The 17,990-nt window shown below is 47.5% G+C and overlaps 1 protein-coding gene across 1 annotated transcript in view; it reads right to left on the bottom strand.

The window, feature by feature from the left end:
• ttn.1 (titin, tandem duplicate 1) overlaps nucleotides 1–17,990 on the bottom strand; it is a gene marked incomplete at both ends in the record, with an annotated part of 341,754 nt that overhangs the window by 27,901 nt on the left and 295,863 nt on the right. Inside the window, one exon of the mRNA XM_079733756.1 lies at nucleotides 604–17,916. Coding sequence (XP_079589882.1) covers nucleotides 604–17,916 — 17,313 coding nt within the window. The remainder of the gene's footprint in view (nucleotides 1–603; nucleotides 17,917–17,990) is intronic.

The following is a 17,990-nucleotide window of genomic DNA, read 5'->3' as shown; positions in this document are numbered from 1 at the left end:
AAATAAGTGTATGAATGTATCATTGGGACAAATACATTTTCCAAAATGTCAAAATAAATCACCAGTAAGCAAAGTTTAAAATAAATGAATAGTGTGTTGAGCTCTGGGGGTTAAGAGGTTGATGTCTACCTGAGAGAGGCTTAAAGTATTACGCCACGGTGTGTGAAGCATTTAACAATGCTCACTAATATACTCAAACACATTGACAGTATTAGAATAGTATCATCAAATTGCCATAGGTTGTATCCATCGGGATAACACGACACCCCTCCTTCATAGAACTCTTTGCCTAAATCACTTTTTTTTTAAATCTCATCCGTGTTCGAAATCCACCTGAAATCGGGGGTTCACTTGCTCTTTAAGTGAAGACACCTTTATGAATCATGGGCAATTTAAAGAAGAATTATGTCAAAGCAGGACTAACATTAATTGTCTTAGTGACTGAACGTAATGAATGTGTTTTTGTGTCACGTGATCAGCTCCTGCAATCATCAAATTTGAAGTTGATCGGTCGATCACTGATGTAGTGCTAGAGGCATATATGGGCCTATAATGATTGGTATCTGATCAATCTGTGTATCCCTTATTATTACCCCCATTTACCTGTTATCTTTGTGGCATTCTTGGCCTCCTGGGGAACTCCCACTCCATATTCATTTTCTCCAGTGACTCTGAAATAATAGAATGCTCCTTCCTGCAGGTCTTCTATCTTGTGAGCCAAGGTATGGCAGTTACTGGTCACAGATACCCAGGCCTTCTTGCTGGCCTCCCGCTTCTCAACATGGTAGGCTTTCACCATATCACCACCGTCGTTCTCTGGAGCTTCCCAGATGAGGCTAGCAGAGTCCCGGGTTACCTCTGTTACCTTCACATTGATTGGAGGTCCAGGAGAGTCCAGCACTTTGACCACCATGGGCATAGTTGCTGTTCCCAACGGAGATTCAAGGGTGACAGAGTACTCTCCAGAGTCATTTCGGCCTGAGTTCTCAATGGTTAGGGAAGTACTGGATTCTGTTGATTCAATGGTTCCCCTAACCTTGAGATCGACACCCTCCTTGGCCCAAACAACAGATGGTACTGGTTTTCCCTTGAATGGTACATTCAGGGTAAATGCAATGCCGTGCTTGACGACAAGCAGCTTTCGCATATCAAGGTCATCATCAAATGAAGGCTCTGCACTTCTGTCCATTGCAAAGGCTGGATCTGAATATATGCTCCTAACACTTGCGCCAACCTTATTTATAGCCAGAACACAGAACTCGTATTCGGTTTCTTCTTTCAGCCCTGGGATGGTGAACTCAAGACTTTTGGTGAGAGGAATGGCTTCAATCCATCTTGCCAGCTCCTCTGGCGTTTCAGGCTCTTCTTCCTCATCCTCATAGTATTCCTCCTCCTCCTCCTCCTCCTCCTCAGGCTGTGGTCTGTGAATGAACTCTCTGCACTCTACTCTATATCCAATGACAGGCGCACCACCGTCTGCTGTAGGTGGTTTCCAGACAATGGTCACAGTGTCCTTAGTAGAGTTCACCGTCTTGGGCTTGGTGGGGCGACAAGGAACAACCAGAGCGTCTACTGCTCTTTGTGAAGCAGACGCAGGACTTGGCGGACTTAAGCCAGCAGCATTCTCAGCATAAACTCTGAAATCATACTCCAAGCCCTTGCGCAATTTTCTTGCCACTGTGGTGCACTCGACCACTGGCTCCCTGTTCACACGGATCCAGCGCGTGCTAGTCTTCTCAAGTCGCTCAACAACGTAACCACTGATGGGGCTTCCACCGTCAGCAACTGGCTTGGACCAAGTCAGAGTCATTGAATCTCCAGTTACTTTGGTGACCTCAACACTGAAAGGAGCCAAGGGGACGGTGAATGGATCTGTTATCTTGACTGCATCACATTGAAGGGCTTCACCCAGCCCATGTTTATTGACTGCAAAGACCCTGAAGATGTATTCATTGCCCTTGAGCAATCCTGTGACTTGAAGGTATGTTTTTACGAGATCTCCTTTAACGAGTGTCCAGGCCAAGCGGCTGGTTTCCCGCTTCTCCACGACGTAGTGAGTGATCTCTGCACCGCCAGCCTCCTGAGGAGGTCCCCATGACAGATTACACTTCTCAGCTGTCAAACCGGTGATCTGCAGAGGACCTGCACACGGGCCGGACTTATCAAGAATCACACATTTCACTGGCATTGTGACAGTTCCAGCAATGTTCTGTAGAGTCAGGGTATACTGGCCAGAGTCTCTTCGAATACAATCCTTAATGATGACAGAGGCGCTTGTTTCTGTGGAAATAATCTGGATACGGGCTCTCAGTTCAATCTCCTTACCGTCCTTGGTCCAGGACACAACAGGAGCAGGACGTCCAGCAAGATCAGCATTAATCTTTAAAGTCTCTCCTGATTTCACAACAACTGTGTCTCTGAACTTCACATCCATCATGATGCGTGGTGGATCAACATCGTCTTTGGCGGTGATGGAGCCAGTATTGTCTGACGGCTCACTAAATAATCCAGCTGCATTCTTGGCAATAACACGGAAGTCATACTGGCTGTTTTCTGTGAGGCCTGTCACGTCATAGTAGGTCTCTGGCACATTGGTGAAGTTGCATCTGGTCCAGCGACCTTGAGGAAGGTCTCTGGATTCAATAGTGTACCCAGACACCTTGGCTCCACCGTCATACTCTGGCTTAGTCCAAGTCAGGGAAACAGATTTTCTGGTAACTGCAGTGACAACAGGCGTGCCTGGAGGATCACATGGGTCTCTAGCTGCTACACCTTCACATGCCTTACTAGATTTACCGATTCCAGCAATGTTCTCAGCGTACACTTTGTACTCATATATCATCCCCTCCTCGATTCCGGAGACCTTGTACTCTGTGTCTTTGATCATGCCTCTGTTGATCTTATTCCAGAGGATGCTAGTGCGCTCCTTGCTTTCCAGGTGGTAGCCCAGAACCGTGCTACCTCCATCATTGACAGGCTCATTCCACGTCACCAGCATGAAGGCCTTGGTGGCTAGCTTTACGATGGGAGTAGAAGGAGGACCAGGTTGTTTGGAGTCATACTGAGCGGTGATTCCAGGAGAATCTAGATACGTACTCTTTCCATAACGGTTGACTGCATAGATGCGGAACTGGTACTCTGCTCTGTGTGTCAGACGACCAGCCTTAAAAGCATTTCTAGCAACATTGCTTGCTACCAGCTGCCATTCTTGTGAGTTTGTGTCCCTTTTCTCCACAATGTAGCTGCTGATAGAGCAGCCACCGTCATAATCTGGTGGAGACCAGGATACCGTGATGCTGTCTGAAGTAACAGCATCCACCTTGAAAGCTTTGGGTGGTCCTGGCTTATCAAGAACTATTATTCCAATGTCTGCACTGACTGTGCCACCAGTGTTGGCCAATGTGATCTCATATTTGCCAACATGTTCTCTTCCTGCTTCCTTGATGAGGATCTTGGATGCAGTCACACTATTTAGGATAGTTACTGATGATGTTTGCTTCAAAGGTAGTGCATCCTTTATCCAGGAAACAACAGGCTTAGGCCTTCCTCTTACTGGGACCTCAACAGTCAGATCCTCTCCAGCTTTCACAGTGTATGTGTTGAACAACAGATTAACAGATGGTTCAATAGCAACATCTTTGGCAGTCACAGGAAGTCCTATTTCCTTTGGCTCGCTTTTTCCTTTCTCGTTAATAGCAACAACTCTAAATGAATATATTTCATTAGGAGTAAGATTAGGAATAGTGGCTTCCGGTACTTTTACTGTGCATGCCGTGGCCCACTTATCACCAGATTTAGGCTTAAACTCAACATTGTAGCACATCAATTTGCTTCCTCCATCATGGGCAGGCTTCTCCCAAGCAAGGGACACACTGGTCTTTGTGACATCAGTGAGGGTGATTTTGTTTGGAGGCAATGGCACCTCAGACACCTTAACTTCTTTAGTTTCAACCATCTGTCCCTGGCCATACTCGTTAACAGCGCAGACACGGAAGTAGAAAATGCCTCCCTCGGGCAACTCTTCAACCTTGAAGGAGTTGGCTGTGCAGTTGCTTGTCACCGTGGTGTAGGCTTTTCTGACAGACTCCCTCTTCTCCAAGATGTAGTTTGTGATTTTAGAGCCACCATCGGTAAGTGGGGTATCCCAGGAAAGAGTCACTGAATTCTTTTTAAGCTCCTTGATGATGAACATCTGTGGAGCACTAGGTGTGTCAAGAATTCTGACGGCAACAAGGGCAGATTTGGTTCCACTATCATTCTCCAAGGTTAGAGAATATTTACCACTGTCAAAGCGATTAACATTGTCAATAACAAGCATAGTGTATGAGCTGGTTGCCTCAATGATAGCACGGTCAGTCAGACTGCCGTCCACTTTCTCCCATTTGACAGCAGGTTCTGGTCTTCCTCTGATTGTGACAAACAGACGCAAGGTTCCACCAGCGCGGACAGACACCACCTTTCTGAGGTCAGCATGTAGTTCGATTTCTGGAGCCTCCACTTTCTCTGTGGTGACAACAGAGCCACTGACATTAGCAGCCTCTCCCACTCCCTCAGAGTTGATAGCGCAAACACGGAACTGGAATTCTCCACCTTCTTTTAGATCTTTTACAGTGAGTTTAGTTGCCTGGATTCCAGCAGGAGGAGTGCACATACTCCATTCCTTTTCAACTGCTGTTTCCACTGCTGGGGCCACTTCGGCCTCATCCTCCTCAGGCTCTGGTGTGTACTCCCTCATCTCAACAATGTAACCCTTGATGTAAGCTCCACCATCAGACTGTGGTTTGCCCCAGGAAAGAGACACGGTTGACTTGGTGAAGTCTGTCACCTTAGGGTGGTGGGGAGCTCCAGGTGCCGTGGTGGCATCGCATGCCCTGTACAACAGCGAGAGCTCACTCAGTTCTCCCATCCCTGCCTCGTTCTCGGCAGCGACGCGGAACTCGTAGAAGTGACCAGTCATAAGTCCTGTCACTTGGAAGTGTGTTTTGGTGAGCTTCTGCCTGTTGCATTTGGTCCACCTCACTCCATCCTTGTCACGCTTCTCAAGGTGATAGCAATCAATGTCAATACCACCAGTGTGCTCTGGTGCGGTCCAGGAGAGAACTATGGAGTCCTTTGTGATCTGACTTCCTTCAGGACTTCCAGGAGCACTCGGGGGGGTGTACGGGTTACGGGCAACAACAGGTTCTGTCTCTGAGTAATCACCAACACCATATTTGTTCACTGCCCTGATTCTGAAAAGGTATTCATTTCCAGCCATCAAGTTAACCATTTTATAGTAGAGAGCCTTAATGCTTGGGGCAGCCACTGTCCAAGACAGCCTGCTCGTCTCTCTCTTCTCTAGGATATAATGTGTGATGTTCGCTCCACCATCTAGAGCTGGCTCTGACCAGGAAAGGACACACCGGTCAGACATGACTCCAGAAACTTTGATGGGTCCAAGGGGGGGGCCAGGTTTATCTAGAACCTTTACAGTAATGGGGAAGGTCTTCACACCACCCAAGTTTTGTAGGCTGAGGTCATAGTTGCCACTATCGAGCTTGGTAACATCTTTAATCAGCATTGCAGCATGTTTCTGTGTGTTCTTAACTTCAACGCGGAGCACTTTGTCCATCACCTTGCCCTCCTTCAGCCACTGGGCTTCAGGGGGTGGCTTGCCATTTATATCTGCATCAAGTAGAAGATTCTCTCCAGCATGGATAACAATGACATCCTTGTATTTGGGATCCATAGAGGCCCTTGGTGGTTCAATCTCATCAGTAGCAGTGATAGGTCCAGAGCTGTCTGAGGGGTCGCTAAACACACCAGATGCATTTTTGGCAATGACTCTGAACTCATACTTTTCATTTTCTGTGAGTCCAGTGGTAGTGTATTCAGTCTCAATTACATTGGTGTAGTTAGCTCTGATCCAACGTGCCTCAGCGAGAGATAGTTCCTTCATCTCCACAATGTATCCATTTATTTTACTCCCACCATCATATTGTGGCTTGGTCCACTGGATCTTAATGACGTTCTTGGAGATCTTTACAGCCTCAGGGGTGCCAGGAGGATCACAAGGGTCACGGGCCACAAAGGAGTCTGACACTTTGCTACATCTGCCAACACCCACAATATTCTCAGCACTGACCCTGAATTCATATCCAATACCTTCTTCCAGGTTACTGATCTTAAATTCAGTATCATTGATGAGAGTCTTGTTGAGCTTGTTCCATAGAATGCTGCTTCTCTCCTTACTTTCCAGATGGTAGCCGGTAACTGAACTACCACCATCATTAACAGGCACATTCCATTCAATGATCATCATCTCCTTTGTTGCAGACTTCACATATGGAGTTCCTGGAGGCCCAGGGACTTTGTAAGGATACTGGATGACGATGGCCTTAGATTCAAGAGACATGCCCTTTCCATACCTGTTTTCAGCAAAGATTCTGAACTGGTATTCAGCCCCAGTCTTTAATTTGGTGATCTTAACAGCGGTTCTGGCGAGCTGGGTAGTGACTGTCTGCCAGGTAGTTGTGGTGGTGTCTCTCTTTTCAACTATGTAGTTCTTGATCTGGCATCCACCAGTGTACTCCGGAGCGTCCCAGGACAGGTGGACAAAGGTGTTACTCACTTCAATCACTTTAATTGGACCAGTTGGGCGACCAGGTTTGTCTAGGATGATGATACCAACCGACTCAGTGAATATTCCAGCTGTGTTAACTGCTGTGATGGAATATTTCCCATAGTCCTCCTTGCACGCTTCAGTGATGTGAATTCCAGTTGTTGTCATAGTGTTAACCAAATTGACTCTAGAAGTAACATTCAGAGATTGGCCCTCCTTGGTCCAGGTTACTCTAGGTTTGGGTCTGCCGAGCACTGGGAAATCGATCCTTAGATCCTTACCAGACAATACACTGTAAGTGCTGAATTGCATCTTAACACTGGGTTCAATAGTCATGTCACTGGCGATTACAGGTGCAGCAAGTGGCTGAGGCTCACTCTTTCCCTTCTCATTGTGAGCAACAATACGAAACAAATACTCTGTCCCAGAAGAAAGACCTGTGACTGTGCCCTCGCACGTCTTTGTGCTGGTTGCAACGCCCCACTTGTCTGTACCCTTGGCCTGCATCTCAATCAGGTAGCCAGAAATCCTGCTTCCACCATCATGTTCAGGTTTCTCCCAGGCAAGGGATGCACTGACCTTTGTGACATCAGTGAGGAATACTTTTCCAACAGGCTGTGGGACTTCAGAAGCCTTGATGGCTGTCTTGGTTTCAATAGCCTGACCAACGCCATACAAATTCTCCGCCATTACTCTGAAATAGTACAAAGCACCCTCAATGAGGTTTTCAACCTTGAATGTTGTCTTGGAGCATTTTGTGGACACGTTGGCATATGCTTTCCTGGTTGATTCGCGTTTGTCAATGACATAGTTTTTGATTTTAGAGCCTCCATCAATGAGTGGTGCTTCCCAGACAAGGGTTACAGAGTCTTTCTTGATTTCTTTTACTTGAAGCTTCAGAGGGGCACCAGGTGCATCCAGGACTTTAACAGACACATGCTCGGACACAGTACCACTGCTGTTAGTCAGGGAAAGGATGTATCTTCCTGTGTCGCTTCTGTCACATGAGTCAATAGACAGCTGGGTGTAGTTGAGGGCCTTCTCAACAACAGCCTTCTCTGTCAGTTCACCCTCATCTTTAGTCCACTGGATTTCAGGTGTTGGCCTTCCCTTGAAGGGGATGCTGATTCGAACAGACCCACCTGCCTTCAAAGTGATTCCTTTCCTAAGCTCAGAGTCTAGGAGTATCTCTGGTGGGTCTACCCTCTCCTCTGGCTTAGCTGTTCCTGAGATAGCTGTTGGTTCTCCCACTCCAAGCTTGTTCAAAGCACACACTTGGATCTTGTATTCTTGTCCCTCAGTGAGTTTGGAGATTTCATATTTGTTGACACGTAGGCCAGTAGGTGGGGTCACCATGGTCCACTGCTCCTCCTCAGCCTTACAGACCTCTACCACATATCCCTGGATGGCAGTGCCTCCGTCACTCAGAGGCTTACCCCATGAAACTGTGAGGGAGCTCTTGGTGGAGTCAATCAAATTCACATACACTGGTGCACCGGGCTTGTACTTCGGATCACAGGCCTTGTAGCTGGAGGTTGGCATGCTTGGTACGCCCAACCCAGCCACGTTCTCAGCAGCTACTCTGAACTCATACTGATGGTCAGTGGTGAGACCGGTCACTCTGAAGGAGAGGTCAGTCACCTTCTGTCTGTTGCATCTCATCCATCGGATTCCAGTCCTGTCCTTCTTTTCAATGATGTAGTTAGTGACCTCACTTCCACCGTCACTCTCGGGAGCAGACCAGGTGATTGTCATTCCATCGTGGGCAATTTGAGACACATCCTCGACATGCGGAGAACCAGGTGGAACATAAGGGGTTTTCATCACAACAGCCGCAGACTCCAGTGAATCACTGACTCCATAACTGTTGCCAGCCATGATACGGAACATGTATTCATTGCCTTCCAGTAACTTGGTGACCTTGAAGTAGGTGGCTTCACAGCTGTTGGTGACAACAGTCCAAGCAAGGCGGCTAGTCTCTCTCCTCTCAATGATGTAGCGATTAATCACACTTCCTCCATCATGTAGAGGGGCCCGCCATGCCAACGTGCATCGGTCTTCAGCCACTCCAGTTACACAGAGAGGTCCTTCGCATGGGCTTGGTCTGTCGAGGACCACAACATTGAACTGAACATTCTCAGTGCCAGCAAGATTCGTCAATTGAAGAGTGTATAGACCGCCGTCAACCCTGACAGAATCCTTGATAGTTATCATAGCATGGTTGTCAGAGTTTCTGATCTCCAACCTCAGTGTATTCTCAACTGGCTTCTCGTCCTTGATCCACTGGATTGTGGGAAGTGGCTTCCCATGGACATCAGCATCCATCTTGAATGTTTCTCCTGCATTAATGATGATTGTCTTAGTAAATGCAGGGTCAATAGAGTATTTAGGTGCCTCCAACTCATTACTTGCAATTATTGGTCCACTGTTGTAAGATGGCTTGCTGATAGTGCCTACTGCATTCTTAGCAATGACTCTAAAGTCGTATTGTGCACTTTCAGTCAGGCCACTGATAGAGAATTTAGTTTCAATGACGTTGGTGAAATTAGCCCTTATCCAGCGGCCTTCTGGCAGGTCCCGTTTCTCCACAGTGTAACCAGTAATGCTGCTACCTCCGTCATACTCAGGTTTAGTCCACTGGATTACAATGGTGTCTTTGGTCACATGGACGGCCTCTGGGGTGCCAGGAGGATCACAGGGATCACGTGCAACACAGCCTTCTGAGATCTTGCTGCACCTGCCGATGCCCACAATGTTCTCTGCAGACACCCTATATTCATATTCAATAGCTTCCTCTAGGGGATGACTCTTGAATGACGTGTCATGAATAAGAGTCTTGTTGATCTTTACCCACATGATGCTATTTCTTTCTTTTCTTTCAAGATGGTAGCCAAGTACAGGGCTGCCTCCATCGGAGACAGGCTCGTGCCACTCAACCACCTGGAAGTCCTTGGAGAGAGAGCCAATTGAAGGAGTACCTGGAGGGCCTGGTTCCTTGTATGGATATTGGGCAACGACAGCATGAGAGTCAAGACCATAACTCTTGCCATAGCGGTTCTGAGCAATGATCTTGAACTGATATTCAGCTCCTGTCTTCAGCCTTGGTACTTTGATTGTGGTTCTGGCATAGTTGATGCTAACATTCTCCCATGTTGTTGAAGTAGTGTCTCTCTTTTGGACAATGTAGTTGGAGATTTGGGAGCCACCATTATGCTTTGGAGGGTCCCAGGAAATAGTAATACTTTGTGTTGTGACTTCATCAAATCTCACAGGGCCAGATGGGGGGCCGGGCTTATCAAGAACAATAATTTCCACAGTTGTGTCCTTCTTTCCTGTAGAGTTAGCAGCGTTGATGCTGTACATTCCACCATCATCTCCTACCGCCTCCTTGATGCTCAGAGTTGTTTGTTTTAATGTGTTGATTATGTTGACTCTGGTGGTGAACTTGAGAGGGCCACCATCTTTAGACCAAGTCACAACTGGTTTTGGACGGCCAAAGATGGGAATGCCTACACTTAAGTCTTTCCCTACTTTGACACTGTAGCTATTGAACACCGGCCTTATATCGGGCTCATACACCAAGTCCTTGGCTGCTATTGGGCTGGCCAGAACCTTGGGATCGCTCTTTCCCTTGTCATTCATAGCTGTAATTCTAAATAGATACTCTTCTCCTTGGTTAAGATTGCTAACAGTGGCTTCCATTGTCTTAAATGTGTTAACACCAGACCATTTATCCTGACCCTTCACTTGCATCTCAAGTAAGTATTGTAGGACTCTGCTGCCACCATCATACTCAGGTTTCTCCCAGGCCAGAGAAATGCTGTTTTTTGTTTGGTCTGTGACTATCAGGTTCTTAGGAGCCTGAGGGACTTCAGATACTTTGAGAGGATCAACAGTTGCTGCTGGCAATCCTATACCATGTGCATTCTCAGCAAGGACTCTGAAATAGTAACTGCAGCCCTCCTGCAGTGGCTCAATCTTCCAAGACAGTTCATGACAGTTTGTTATCACGGCAGCGTATGTTTTGCGGGTACTCTCCCTCTTCTCAACAATGTAGTTTTTGATCTTGGCTCCACCATCCAGAAGAGGCAACTCCCATGCCAGTGTTACTGATTGGTTTGTAATTTCCTTGACTTTCAAATTGACTGGAGCACTTGGCGTATCAAGAACACGGACAACAACAAATGCAGATTTAGTCCCGCTAGTGTTTTCTACTGTCACTGTGTATTTGCCACTGTCATACCTGCTCATTTTGTCAATAACAAGGGATGTGTAACTGCTTGTCACCTCGACCTGAGCAGTTTCCTTGAGTGCAGCTTCATCTTTGTTCCATGTGATAGTGGGCATGGGCCGTCCCCTGATGGGGATGAACAGGCGGAGGGAAGCCCCGGCCTTGATGCTTACAATCTTCCTGAGCTCTGGATCTATATCTAGGTCAGGTTCTTCAATCTTGTCCTCAGCAATAATGGCCCCGGACACATCGGCATGCTCCCCAACACCAACTTTGTTGATGGCACAGACTCTTAACTTGTAGGCTTGATTTTCCTTCAGGTTTTCCACTTCAAACTTGGTGTTTTTGATGCCAGTTGCTGGTGTGCACATGGTCCATTCCTCAGCAGCTTTTTCTGTAGACAATTCATCTTCAACTGCAACCTCAGGTGGAACCTCCGGTGTCTCTGTTGTAGTGCAGCACTCAACAATGTATCCCTGAATCTCACAGCCACCATCATCCATAGGTTTGGCCCATGAGAGGAACACGGATGACTTGGTGGTGTCTGTAACCTTAGGGTGATGTGGCGGGCCAGGCCTGAAGATAGGATCCAGAGCTTTGTAGAAGACAGTTGGTGAGCTTGGCTCACCAACACCAATTGCATTCTCAGCTAAAACTCTGAATTCATAACTGTGTCTCTCCATTAGTCTGGTGACATTGTATGTCAAGTCTGTGACCATTTTTCTGTTGCATCTGGTCCACCTGACCCCCTCCTTGTCATGTTTCTCAATGATGTATCCAGTGATAGGACTGCCTCCGTCTTCAGAGGGGGCTTCCCAAGTGAGCACCATTGAATCCTTCATAATTTCTGAAATTTCCAGGCTCTTGGGTGATGTGGGAGGAACATACGGGTCTTTAATCATCACAGCACTAGACTCAAGAACTGCCCCAACTCCAAACTGATTGACAGCACGTACTCTGAAGATGTATTCATTTCCTTCAAGGAGCTTTTTAACCTTAAGGCAAGTATTCTCCACCTTCTGATCAACAACTGTCCAGACCAGCCTGCTTGTCTCTCTCCTCTCCACAATGTAGTGGGATATTTTGCTGCCTCCATCTTGTAGTGGTGCTTTCCAGGAAAGGCAGCATGAGTCTTTTGCTATTCCTGTGACCATCAGTCTCTGAAGCTGTCCTGGTTTATCCAGGATGACCACGTCCACCTTGACAGCCTTCTCCCCTCCTGGATTCCTCAACAGCAGTATGTATTGGCCCCCATCCTCAATATTTGCTTCCTTCACATTCATGCAGGCTTGTGTGGCTGTGTTCTTGATCTCCCTGTGAATCGTATTTCCAAGCTCCTGCTCTCCCTTCATCCAGTGTATAGAAGGCTCTGGTTTGCCATGAACATCTGCATCAATCTTGAAGGTATCTCCAGCACTGACCACTAGTGTCTGTGAGTATCCTGGGTCTATGCTGATGCTAGGAGGCTCAATCTCATCCTTGGCAGTGATAGGGCCTGTGCTGTAGCTGGCCATGCTGAACACCCCGGCAGCGTTTCTAGCAATTACACGGAACTCATACTGCTGGTTCTCCACGAGGCCTGTTGCAACGTATTCTGTCTCGATGACGTTTGTGAAATTAGCCTTAAGCCAGCGGCCCTCTGGCAGGTCCTTCTTCTCGACTACATAACCTGTAACTTTGGCACCACCATCGTACTCTGGCTTCGACCAAACAATAGACACAGACTCATTTGTGATACGAGTTGCCTCTGGGGTGCCGGGAGGATCACAAGGATCTCTAGCAATGACTCCCTCAGACAATTTGCTCACTTTGCCTATTCCAACAATGTTCTCAGCGTAAACACGGTACTCATATTCCATTCCTGCCTCTAGACCAGTGGTCTTGAAGGTTTGGTCAGCTATAATAGATTTGTTAAGTTTCACCCACATGATGCTATTTCTTTCTTTACGTTCAAGATGGTATCCCAGGATAGTACTTCCACCATCATTCACAGGCTCATTCCAGATTACGACCATGCTGTCCTTGGTTGAGGAAGAAATGGAAGGTGTTCCTGGAGATCCGGGGAGCTTGTATGGGTACTGGGCCACAACACACTCTGAGACCAGAACTGGTCCCTTTCCATATCTGTTCTCTGCTGTGATCCTAAACTGATACTCAGAACCTGTCTTCAATCGGCTGGCCTTGATCTTAGTCCTTGCTAGGTTAGGTGATACAACCATCCAATTGGTTGTTGATGTGTCTCTCTTTTCCACAATGTAGTGTTTGATTGTACATCCACCATTGTATTCTGGTGGATTCCAGGAGATGGTTACAGAGTCTGCTGTTACATCCTCAACCTTAAGTGGACCACCTGGCTGACCTGGTTTGTCAAGAACAACAATACCAATTTCTACAGTTGTCTCTCCAGCTGTGTTACTGAGAGTAATGAGGTAATGGCCAACATCATCTCTAGCAGCCTCCTTAATGGTGAGGTTCAGTATTTTATCTGTGGCAGCAAAATTGACTCTGCTTGTTCTCTTCAGAGGCAGTCCATCTTTCAACCAGGACAAGGCTGCTTTAGGACGGGCAACATACGGTATTTCCACTGTTAGGTCTTCACCTGCCAGCACACTGAATGTGTTGAACAAGAGCTTGGCCACCGGAGCAATAACAAGATCCTTGACAATCACAGGCACGCCGATTTGACGTGGGTCACTGGTTCCCTTCTCATTTCTAGCTGATACCCGGAACATGTATTCCTCCCCTGCATTTAGTCCACTGATGGTGGCCTCGGTGTCTTTGACTATCACAGATGGGCTCCACTTATCAGCCCCTTTAGGCTGGATCTCAACAACATAACAACCCACCCTGCTGCCTCCATCATGCTCTGGCTTCTCCCAGGACAGGGTGACACTGCTCTTGGTCACATCCTTCAGAGTGATTTTTCCTGGAGGCTGTGGTTTCTCTGACACTTTGACTGACTCTCCTGTTTCAATGGGTAACCCAATGCCATATTCATTCTCAGCCAAAACTCTGAAGTAGTAGTTGCATCCTTCGACTAGTGGGTCAACTGTGAAGGTGGTGTGATGGCAGTTGGCTTTGACTGTGGCATAGGCTTTTCTTGTGGATTCTCGTTTTTCAACAATGTAGTTCTTAATCTTCACTCCTCCGTCATTTACTGGAGGATCCCAGATGAGTGAGACAGATTCCTTCGTTACACCATTGATTTTAAGGTTTTGTGGTGCACTTGGTGTATCAAGCACCCTCACTTGGACTTGGACTGTTTTGGATCCAGAGCCATTCTCAACTGTGAGGTTGTATTTTCCACTGTCAAATCGGTTGACATTTTCAATTACAAGTAAAGTGTAGGATGTTGTGCTCTCAATAGTAGCCCTCTCAACAGGTTCACCGTCTTCTTTGGTCCACTTGGCCTCAGGTGCTGGCCGACCTCTTATGGGAACAAAGAGTCTCAGTGAACAGCACGCTCTGAGGTTCACCACCTTGCGGAGCTCAGCGTCCAAGTCCAGCTCAGGTGGGAGGAGCCTATCCTCAACCTTTACATTGTCTGGGATTGAAGCTGCCTCTCCGATGCCCTCACTATTCAAAGCAGAGATGTTTATCTTGTATTCCTGGTTTTCTTTCAGATTGATAATGGTGAAGGAGGTGGCCAGAAGTCCTTCTGTTGGAGTAACAATGGTCCATTCCTCATCTTCCTCCTTCTCTGATGGTTCACAGGTTTCCACAATGTAGCCAGTGATGTCAGAGCCACCATCATAAACAGGCTTGTTCCAAGCCACAGTGATAGAGGACTTAGTGGTGTCAAGAGTTCTGGGGTTGCATGGGGGCCCAGGCTGGTCCAGGGTATCAGTAGCCTTATAAAACGGACTTGCCAAACTTGGAGCACTCAATCCAGCAGCATTCTCAGCAATGATTCTGAACTCATATTCATGTCCTACGACAAGGCCTGTTGCTTTGAACTGCAGTTCTTTGACCTTCTTCTTGTTGCATTTGACCCACCGCAGCCCAATTTTATCCTTCCTCTCAATGTTATAGTTGGTAACGGGGCTACCTCCATCGCTCTGAGGAGCCTTCCACATAATAAACATTGCATCTCTGGTGATAGCGGTGACCTCAGGGTTCTGTGGTGCATCTGGTGATATGTATGGGTTGTCAGCCAGAGTGGGCTCTGAATCAAGGGCCTCTCCAACTCCATATTTATTGACTGCCATCACTCTGAAGATGTATTCATTTCCTTTGAGCAGTTTGGTGACCATAAACTGTGTTAACTGAAGGTCGGACACCACATTGGTCCATACCAGTCTGGTTGATTCACGTTTCTCAATGACGTAAGCTTCGATCTTGGCTCCCCCATCGTCGGCTGGTGATGTCCAGGTCAGGATGCAGTTGTCAGCTGTCACATTAGAAACCACAAGTGGTCCCCCTGGTGGCCCAGGTCTGTCCAGCACTTTGACATTGAAAATATGTTTAGCAAATCCTCCAACATTAGTGGCAGTCAAAACAAATTCACCTCCATCTGCTCGGACAGAATCCTTGTTGACCAAGGTGGTTGTCAGGTCAGTAAACTTAATGTCCAGTTTCATTGTGTTCTCAATCTCTTTCCCATTCTTGGTCCAAGCCATAGATGGAATTGGTTGACCTGCAATGTCGGCTTCAAGCTTGAAATTCTCCCCTGCTTTCAGAAGAACAACATCCTTGAAGATTGCATCAACCATGATACGTGGCTCAACAATGTCATCTTTGCAAGTGATTGGATCTGATGGGTCAGAAGGAAGGCTCACTGAACCAGCAGAGTTTCTTGCAAAAACACGGAACTCGTAGGCTGCATCCTGAGTCAGTCCACTCACCATGAAGGTCGTCTCAATGATGTTGGTGAAGTTAGCTCTGATCCAGCGACCGGCAGGCAGGTCTCTTTTCTCCACAGTGTAGCCGGTGATCTTGAAGCCACCATCATATTCAGGCTTGGCCCACTGAATTGTGATGACATTCTTGTTGACGTAAAGAGGCTCAGGCTGGCCCGGTGGGTCCACAGGATCCAGCGCAAACATGGCTTCTGATGCCTTGCTGGGCTTACCGATTCCAGCCATGTTCTCAGCGAAGACACGGAACTCATAGGCCACCCCAGCTTCAAGGTTAGTTGTTTTGAAGAGGTTGCCCTTCACCATAGTCTTGCTAACCCTCTGCCACATGATGCTGCTCCTCTCCTTCCTCTCTACGTAATATCCAATGATCTCGTTTCCACCATCGGACACAGGCTCGTTCCAGCCAACTGTCATTGTTTCTTTAGTGAAAGCAACAACCTTAGGAGTGCCAGGTGGCCCGGGAACCTTGAAACGATAAGCAGCCACAACACTTTCTGACGTGATGGGAGCTCCGACACCATATCTGTTCTTGGCTTTCACTCTGAACTGATATTCTGATCCAGTGGTGAGACGGACAGCCTTGAATATGGTGCGGATGACAGAGGAAGACAGTTCACCCCATGTCTGAGAATTAGTGTTCCTGATTTCAACCACATAGTTGTTGATCGGAACTCCGCCGTCGTTGTCTGGAGTGTCCCAGGCAAAGACACAGTAGGTACGGGTTATCTCAACTATTTTAACTGGTCCCTTTGGAGGCCCAGGGACATCATGTACTTTAACAACGATGTTGTCAGACACAGAGCCCATAATGTTCTTTCCTGTCATGGTGTATGTGCCACTATCAGCCCTAATGCATTCATTAATGGTCAGAATAGCTGTAGCAGCAGTCGATTCCACATTTGTTCTCTGAGTGACTTTAAAAGCTCCACCATCCTTCAGCCAGGAGACCGTCGGTCTGGGACGTCCCATGACTGGAATCTCAACCTTGATGTTGTCTCCTGCCTTGGCAATGACGGTCTTCTGACACACGCCACGTAGGTCAAACTCAGGCAGGGTGGTGGAGTCTTTGATGGCAATAGCCTTGCTCTCACGGGGAGCACTTCTGCCAGAATGATTGACAGCCATGACACGGAAGATATACTCTTCATTTTCATTGAGGTTTTTCACGGTGAAATCCAAAGTCTTCACTGTGTTCACATGGGACCATTGATCGGTTCCCTTCTTCTGAGCCTCAAGTACGTATCCAGTGACTTTGCTTCCACCATCGTGTCTGGGTTTCGTCCAGGCCAGACTGACTGAGGATTTAGTGATGTCAGTAGGAATAATACTCTCTGGAGGAGTTGGGGCCTGGGACGCCCGGATTGGATCAGTAGTTTCAACCGAATCACCAATACCGTACTCGTTCTCTGCACGAACTCTGAAGTAGTACTCACATCCCTCACCCAGATCTTCAATCTTAACTGAGGTGGTCGGGCATTTTGTGACACAAGTAGCATAGGCCTTGCGTGTTGACTCTCTCTTCTCAACAATGTAGTTGGTGATTTTGGCGCCACCGTCAATAAGAGGCATCTCCCACTGAATAGTGATGCTCTCTTTATCAATCTTGATTGGCTTGAGATTTATCGGAGGTCCAGGGGAGTCCAGAACTCTGACATTGATATCAGCGGTCTTCGTTCCAGCTGAGTTCTCCAGGATGAGCTCATATTTTCCGGCATCAATCCTGGAGCTGTCGGGGATGAGCAGCATGGTGAACGACTCCGTGCTGTCGATGACTGCACGCGGTACAGGACCTCCCTCCTTTGTCCAGGCGACTGAGGGGGCAGGGCGTCCTTTGATTGGCACAAACAGGCGAATGGAGCAGCCGGCCCTGACCACTAGGGTTCTCCTCAGCTCAATGTCCAGCTCCAGGCCAGGCTCTGCTGCACGCTCCACGATCTCCACCAACTCCTGAGTCTCTGCAGCTTCTCCCACTCCCTCTACATTCACTGCACTAATTCTGAAGTGGTATTTAACTCCCATTTCCAGTCCGGCAACAACAAACTCTGTAATTCTGAGTGGCGATGAGGGGGTGTCCTTTACCCAATCGTCTGTGCCTTCCTTCTTGTGCTCAATAATGTATCCAGTGACCTCCATGCCTCCGTCAGTAAGGGGTTTGCCCCAGTTTAGAGTGGCAGTTGTCTTGGTTGTGTCTGTGACTCTTGGGTTGACTGGAGGTCCAGGTACATCTGAAAAACACAGATATAATTGTTATGGAAACTTGGATATATTGGTATAAAAAGTACCCATATATGAGATATAT

This window comes from Pollachius pollachius (assembly GCF_949987615.1).
Source record: "Pollachius pollachius genome assembly, chromosome: 3".
Taxonomy (NCBI): domain Eukaryota; kingdom Metazoa; phylum Chordata; class Actinopteri; order Gadiformes; family Gadidae; genus Pollachius; species Pollachius pollachius.
This window is presented reverse-complemented; position numbering and strand designations above follow the sequence as displayed.